At 32.7% G+C, this 8,945-nt stretch overlaps 1 protein-coding gene across 1 annotated transcript; it reads right to left on the bottom strand.

Moving 5' to 3' along the window:
* Nucleotides 1-267: 267 nt before the first annotated feature.
* On the bottom strand, nt 268-3,056 carry LOC139528738 (uncharacterized). Its single transcript, XM_071324880.1, has 2 exons — nt 1,864-3,056; nt 268-834 (listed from the first exon to the last, which is right to left on the bottom strand). The coding sequence occupies exons 1-2, from the start codon at nt 2,915-2,917 to the stop codon at nt 383-385; spliced, it is 1,506 nt and encodes a 501-aa protein (XP_071180981.1). The 5' UTR covers nt 2,918-3,056; the 3' UTR covers nt 268-382.
* Nucleotides 3,057-8,945: the final 5,889 nt, after the last annotated feature.

Raw genomic sequence — 8,945 nt, forward strand, 5'->3', positions numbered from 1 at the left:
CAAGGATACACAAGAACCGCAAATGTTGAAAAGCTGTATGATCAGAAAAACACTCAACATAAAACAAAATCAATATTAGGTCAATTTTGGGGAATTTTATATGCAACTTCATTTAGAAATTTATATTAATATAAGTCGAAATAGATAAAAACTTGTTGTATTTGTGGAGTTGTTTGTTCTATGTTTGACTGGATAAGTTAGATATCTAAGAAGTATAAGTTAACACTTCCATAATGTAACCATTTTATAGAAGGAAAAAAATAAAAGAAAATCATAATTTCATGCACACGTATATGAAATACAATCATGTCCTAACCATTTTTCTCAAAGTCAAAATAATTGGTTTGTTGAGCGTACTGTCTTTTCTTGACATAAAAAACTTTTATGAGGAACTTATTCTTTTAAGAATATCTTTCAACGGAGTCACTACCGTCATTCCTCCACAGAATGCGATAGCCATTCCAATACAGCCATTTTTGTTATATGGATGTTGTACAATATAAATGCATGTCCCTGAATCACCAGGCTGTAGTCCTAAATTGATGGTTATTTGATTGTACATGCGAAATATTCTCTTGTCATTCAAGAAGCCCGTTGAAAGTTGCATATGAGCTTGTGAATTTATCCAAAGTGGTTGAAAAACATTTCCATTAACTACAGTTGCAGTTTGTCCTGTACTTGAAAACAAGATGTCTACATCAGTTTGTTTAGGAAATTGTACATTTTCCTCTAATTTGGTCATAGATCCAGCTCCTACAACTTTATCTGTTTGTTGTGGGATACAAAAATCTTCGTGATCCAAACAATTATCATTTAAAAACGGACTTGATAAACCTGAAATTAAACACACAATAATTCGTTTCAGATTTATATTATACTTTTTGTATAGACAAATCATGTTGAATATTATAACAGAATATAAATAGCACTGAGACGGTGCTAAAGCAGATCGGTACTCCAAGAAAAAATTGTCAACCGCTGCTTAGCCAAGGTTGACAATGCATTTTTGAGGAGTGCCAATCTACTCTTTCACTCTCGCAGCTATTTGCTATTTAAATTATTATACTGAATGTCCTATCATTATTGTCCTTTACAGATAAATTTTATTTAAAATTACTTGCTATGACGTCACGTACATAAAATGTTGCGGGTATTTGTAAAATCAACAAAAGTAACACAATATGGTTTTTTTTTTATTTTGACAGTCAAATAATAGAATAAAGTAAAATCACAAAAATACTGAACTTAGAGGAAAATCAATTCGGAAAGTCCACAATCACATGGCAAAATCAAATAACAAAACGCATCAAAACGAATGGACAAGAACTGTCATATTCCTGACTTGATACAGACATTTTCAAATGTAGAAAATGGTGGATTAAACCGCTTTATTAAATACGGATGGTTGTTATGTAAAAGATGTCATTGTTTATTACTTTGAATTTGAAATTTAATCGACAGTAATAACAGAACATTCAGTACAATAAATTAAATAACACATATCTGAGAGGGTGATAGAGCAGATTGGTACCCCTCGAAAAGACATTGTCAACCAGTTTAATAAAACAAAATACTTAACACATGAAATAATTGGACCTATAGTTGTAAATGTCTGTGTCAAGTTGGTCTCTTGTGGACAGTTGTCTCATTGGCAATCATACCACATCTTCTTTTTAATATCATGTGTTTAAATGCCTCGCTTTCTCGAGCAATACAAACCATTTTGTTATTTCAATTTCATTTTATCTTCCGGTATCATTAGAAAACGAATGCAAGAAAAAAATTAAGAAACGCAAAGTATTACAAAATCTGTAAATAACCTTTGCATAAAAAAGATATTTGAAAGCAACTACATATACATACCTAGTTTTCGAAAATGACAGGCATTACCATAACGATCCAAAATAAAATCATTTTGGTCAAAAGTTGCATTGTTTTGCATCAGCACTAGAGCTGCATCAATACTTGTTTTCAGTCTGTCATCATGATCAAATGTTCTCCAAATAACTTTGCCACAGTCTACAAGTCCTTGTGCCGAATGGCAAAAAGCTTTAGCACCAGGAAGTCGAGAAAAGTCGTAAGATGACGACAAAAGGGTCTGTAAATCGTACATAACATGAGCACAAGTTAAAAAGCAATCAAAATCCAAATACTTTACAAATCCCCCTAACGTTCCAATGCTTGTCTGTGGTCCTATCTTTTCTCCAATGCGTAATTTTGTAATAAAACTAATGTTACCTTCGATGATATCTGTTGGAATGCCAAGAATGGAAGTTGGAAAATGATCTTCTCCTAACGGAATGATTCCTTTCTTTTTACAATAAAGATGAATACATATTCTCTCCTGTACGGCATGCACTTTATAAAACGATTTTGACATCAAGACTGATGGACATATCAAAGTAATGTTTGAATGACGATTGAAAATATTTTCTACGCTATTTGTAGGCAATTTCACCTTTAAGGAGTATGCATTTGTGTATTTGGATGAAAGTATGTTGGAGATTGTAACGGCTTCTGAATCATCTGAATTTGATAAGTCGGGATTTACTTCTTCAATTGTAAATCCATAATATGTATCGGGTTTTTCTTTAATAGCCGTACGAGTTAAAATTATGATAACTCTTTCATTCGTGCAGAATGAACAATCTAAAACAAGAGATCCTCGACATGAACAACGTATACCTGGGAAAATGTCTGTTGCATCTTTAAGTTGATTTGCAAATTTAACAAAGAATTCCCTTGTCATATACCATGCTATTGCTTTTGCTATATCTTTATCATTTTTCTCAATGGCAATATCGAGCGTTCCCTTCATATCATCAACAGTCATATCATTTTCTTTCATATGAGCTATCACCCATCTTAACAAAATGTGATATCTATTTGTCGATGCCTCAGTCAGTATATTTTGCATTAAAAGTCTGTCTTCGCAATGCTTCTTTGACTTGTTTGAATAAATTCGCTCAAACTCGGATAATATGTTCTCCTTACTCTGGAATGAACTGATATTGGAATCCAGAATATGTTCTATAATCACAACAAAAACATTATTTAAATCATATTAACTTTGCACAAGTGGGTATTACATTTTATTCATTTCTGTATTAAATTATATCAGGAATAGGCGATAATTATGTTCAAGCCTAAAGACTTGATTTGAATTTTTACAAAGTTCATTACAGTTGGGATCATTAAAATCCCTTTCAAACACTTTGATTTACATATTTGAATGAAAACAGGGCAGAAAATATAACTACATGTATAAGTTTAGGATTAATCATTCTCATAAAGGGGTTTTTTGGGGGGCATAAAGAGCTGAAGTTTATTATATTAAAGGTATATGAATTACTCTATTTCTACACTTTTATCGTTATGACAGATGCGTTAATTTTTAAAGGGCGCAAACAAACACGATGATGCTAAGCTCCGCGTAATTCATCGTACCCGCTAAATATGGACGCATTTCCCGATCACCGTGGTTTAACATAATCAAGTTTTCCTAAATTCTGAAAAAAATCCTTTTTATGTACTTAAATTTCGCAGGGAATCTGACCTTAACCCCTAGGTCGTGAATTTACAGAGATAAATTTCTTGGCGGATTTTTTTTCTAGTTTGAGTAACACGACTGGTGTCACATATGGAATAAGAATAGTTGACCATCTCGTGTTACAAATGAGAATGGAACTACTCAATTTCATTTACTTGCCTAATCTTTCATTCTTTCTGTAGTATGCCTGTAAATATCTGTATTTTATTTCCAGTCTTTCATCTATTATACAATGAATATCAATATTGTCACAAGTCATGTTCAGCTGGTAGAACCAATCTGTAAAATAATGATTGACATAGATTTGAAGAAGACTAAAATAGAGCCTAAAAGGAGCATATGTTGCTCACTTGATTGGAATGTGATAAATTATATCACTTAAACTGTTTTTGTTGCGGATCATTTTTTTACAGCTACTGTCTACTATAGGTTTTTTTATTCCAAAAATGCAAAATAGTAAAACACACCATCCTTTAACATGTTAAAGCACAAAACTTCCTACAGAAAAAAATAACAATTTCAACTATGTGATTTATTTATAAATAATACTTCTTTTGCACTAACAACAAACAAATAAGAATCACTCAATAATGTAGTCAAGTTAGGACATACACTTTGTTGACATCATAGTAGATCTTTTCCTGCTACTCATTTACGTTTGTATAAGTTAGAGGTATAGGTTGTCTTAATCATATATACACAATATTCAGAAATTTATTTCCAAGTCATCTGTTTTGATTCAAGCTCCAAATATGAGTCTTGTGTAAACGTTAATTCGGCGTTTTAAATTATATCCCCAGCATGTTTGATAAGATTTTATTCTATATAAAGGCCTTTTTTTTTACTAATTTTGGTAATTTAAAATACTGCGTATGTTTTCTACAACCTAAACGTAGACTTGAGAAGCTGTAATACAGTAATTGTTTGTAAAGAATATGCCACCATTGATATTGACACTTACAGAAAACAGTCATGATGGAAAAGTGTTTAACATAATTGGACGTATTTTTAGAAAAAAAAATCATGTAATGCATAACTTAGCTTAGAATGCAGTCCTTTGGTGTTTTTCTGAAAGCATGTTAACCTTTCAGGGTAGACATTTAGAACACTCACTTACATTTATAGTTATACTCTTCCTTTTTCGATGAAGACACCATATCTATAAATGCATAAAACGTTAAAAACAACAATTATCACACCGTTAATTGATATTCACAACGACTATTCTCAAACAATTAATTTGAGGAATACAATTTCTCAAGGTTTCTGGAACATAATACTAGTTTTTTGTTACACTGTTATAGTACTTCACGAGCATATTCGAAATTGGGAGGAGTAAAGCCTGGTCTTTAAAATCATTTTTACATATTTTCTCCCGGTAACTGTAATTTCGGAGAAATTTCGGAAGTAGGATATACTGTATTCCATTTGTTTTCTCAACAGATTGTGCATCAGGCGTACCAAATGATATAAAACATTTTTCTTTTTGTTTTAGTTTTATAACAACTATATTGATGCAAATTCGACTCCGATGGTTATGTACTTTTCGTTTTGAATTTTCCTCGGAGTTCAGTATTTTTGAGATTTTACTTTTTTATAACGACTAGCCTAGAAGCCGGCATCTACGTTAACAAGACAAATCACAGATTCGTTTTCCTTGAATTTATTGTTGATCAAATGTTGAAATATTCAGTCTTTTGATTACCAATGCATAGAATGTTATAGCCGATTTAAGAAAGCTTTTCAGACATCGGTTTTTCAATTTTTCTGAAATGTATCTTATTTGGCTTTTAAAGTTTTGTTTGTTTTCTACCTTTGATGGATACAGGATGATGTGGTATGACTCCGTATGAGTGACACTGAACAGCAATCTATACATGAGCCTTGTTTTGACAAAACAACTTCCTGTGGCTTGCATTCATAAATAGTTGATTGGTATATTTTGTGATTTCATACAGCTTTTTATTTAACATTTGTAAGTACTTTTAGTTAGTTTCCAGCGCAGAACTACTTCATATATGTGCTCAATCTAACATTACACATGTTACATGCATATATGTCATACGCTTATTATTCTTAAAGAATGTGCGACCTTTGAAAACGGTACTTAGCCCAACATGAATTTATTCTAAGATATTTTGCCCAACCGAACTGCTAGTATTTTGAAAAAATAAAATTAATGCATGAGCGTTTTAATAACGCAGACTTTCTTTTCTTCTTAAGAAGTATTAGCCTGTAAAAGTAAATGAACAGAGTAAATTAACTTTCACTTACGTTTATATACACGCCTTTCTTTGTCCGATGATGTCAGCATTCTAACAACTATAAAATAACATAAATTCCATGCATAACATTGCTTTCATCAAAACGTGATAGTTATAAAGACCAAGTCACCACAATTAACTTGATAAATAAAGGTTATGTAACTCATTTTGTGTTGTATATTTCTAGATCACTTATTCACTAAAGTTACGTTAAATTTTATCTTACAAGTCATTAAAAACATATCCGTACCCGTTTTATAAAAAAATGTGTATCGTCTTTGTCCAGAATCACATAGATCGGCTTTTAATGCCATTTTTATTTTTTTGAAATGTTTGAGCTTTTCGTTTTGCCATTTGATTAGAGGCTTTCCTTTTTGAAATTTCAGCATTTTTATTCGTATAATGTTCATTTGTCTCTATTTGAAATGTATAAACATATTAAAAATGTAGTGATTTTAGTAAATTTATCAGTTTTAATGATGTTGTGCGTATAGTAGGGTGCCCAATTAACAAATTTAACCGATTTGCCCTAACGGAATAACACATGGCTATATTTTATATCATTGGAAAGAGGAGAACAAACCTCATCGAAATATCGCTGTCGTCGTTGTCCGCCGTGGTCACATTTTTTAGAAATCAGGGTCAAAGGTCAAGTAAAATTTCTATTTATAAAAATATCTTTTGTATCTACATTTAGAACTTATTTTATATCGCAAAAGATGACTTGAGATTGACTTTTTTGCATATAGTGTGCAAATTCGAAATTTTCAAACAGCTGTTAAATAAAAGTGACCTTGACCTTTTTCAATTATTAAATTTGAATTTTTTTGTATTCAATTCATTACAAGTAAGATCTAAAGATGTTTTTTAGATCTTAACTTTAATAATTTGTTTAAAACAAAATATGTTTTTTCGTCTTTTGGTAGTAAGATGTTTGTCAATTTCTAGGTAAGTATCAAATTTCTGTTGTAGGGTGTGAAAGATTATATATAAATGATTTGTTTCGAAATTTGTGTAACATTAACGTCAAAATTGGTTGAATATAAAGCTCTCTGTATAGTTTTGCTTTACAGAAGTGAAAATTAATGCAAACGAAGAAAAAGGGGGGTTAAAGTTATGAAAACAAATTGTTTATTAAAACAGGTAAAACACCCCATCCTACATATACAGATGACTAAATGAGCAACAATTGGCTTTGATGTTTTTAAGTATTCCAAAAATATGATAAGAGAGAGGGTTATGTACAGCACAGAAGTATTTTGACATATGTCATTTGTCTGACATGATATGACATCTGATCTTCGAGATAGACAGGAACAAGTCATTCTTCTTTTCCCATCCTAACTGAAGAGGAGAATGAGGGGAAGTTTTGCTATATAGGAAGACATCAAATTTATTTCTGGAGTGAAGCTCTTATTACATATTGTTTAAAAGTAGATGCAAAAGGAGAAGTTTGACAAGGGATAAATTTTTAATATAAAATTGAGTATGGAAATGGGGAGTGTATCAAAAAGACAGCAACCCGACCATAGAACAGACAGTTTTAGCCAATTTTACGCTCAATTTGTTTAGGTCACAATGATCTATTTTGAGTTTTGACTTGAGATCATTCATCGTTACAGCAAGATCTCGAGCTGCATCTATAGATTCATCGATGTCACAATTAGAAAGGTTTGACAAAACGGTGAAATCATTTGGGTTGTCCTTCAAGACTAAAAAACAGTGCGCTTACCAATCCTAAACAGGGATGACGTTGTAGCGCATCATGTTACAGCATGTGTGGCTGGTAGAATGTTACAGATGGCAAACCCGAGACTTTTACATATAACGTGGACAGGTATGTATATAGCGGCGAAAATCTTGTGTGCAAGTTATGGTGCCTGTTTGAAACCATAGCTCATGCTTGTGTTGCATGGAGGGAAAGTGATGAACGAATAAGATCAGAACATATTTATCTTGTGACTTTATTATTATCCTACCCTTGATGCCTTTCACGCTGAACTCTTTGTCTACATGAATAGCATTTAAAATCATGCGGGTATCTACTCCATCGGACGTATATAATAATTCTTAAAATTGAATACTCAATCTGGGCAGATTTAGGGTCCTTGGAAGTGCTAGCTAGATAAATGACTTCCTTTTGTGTCATAGTAACTGTTGATCTTCCATGATGCTGAACAATGAAATCGCCAAGAAATGGCCTGCTGGTTCTCACTGACTAAAAGAAACCTTTTCCAATCAGAAATTTGACGACCTTCTATGTATGACCTGACACACGTTTACAGACGAACAGGAACTTGATTCAGCTTTAAAATAACTGCAGTTGTGTCTGCTAGTGTAAGATTTATGTAAGAATGGTGGTACAATATTTTGTAATCATTAGGACGAAGATGGTCTAGGTCTGAAGCATCATGCAATATACTAAAATATACATGATCTTTCCGTCCTTCAAGAGCCTCGATAAAGCTTTTGTTTATGCTATTTCTCGCAAATTAAGTGATTCATTAGAAGAACCCGGACATATAACACACTCCTCCCGTTGTATTTCATTCCAACTTTAAATAGTTTAGGGCTTGATGGGCATTGTTTAACATCACTGAGCATGTGTGCCATATTCCGGGTCTGAAACGTGACCGAAGGATTTGATTTGTATATTACAATTATAACAAAACTATCAATTAAAAAAAAAAATTAAAGTTATGAAAACCAACAAAATTAATATTTCCAAAAACAAAACACGGATATTCAAAGTAACTTCAGGGGCGGATGCAGGAATTTTCGAAAGGGGGGGTGCTAACCCAGGGCACCCAGGGCAAAGGGGGGGTGCAAAACATATGTCCCGATACAAATGCATTGATCGGCAAAAATAAAGGGGGGTGCGCACCCCCGGAACCCCCCCCCCCCCCCCCCCCTGGATCCGCCACTGGTAACTTGACTATTCAAAACATACAAATCGACTATACAACAGGCCAAAAAAGAGAAATGAAGTTAGTGACAATTGTCCTAGTTAATGACCTGATAGTGTAAGCTACAAACGATTAACGGGGCGAGAAAAGGCGTGTTTGAATCAAGGCAGAATTATCACTAAATTTGTGTTTTAAATTGCTATTTTCTTCACACCGATTAACATA

The sequence above is a fragment of the Mytilus edulis genome, chromosome 6 (genome assembly GCF_963676685.1).
Source record: "Mytilus edulis chromosome 6, xbMytEdul2.2, whole genome shotgun sequence".
In the NCBI taxonomy this organism is placed as follows: Eukaryota; Metazoa; Mollusca; class Bivalvia; order Mytilida; family Mytilidae; genus Mytilus; species Mytilus edulis.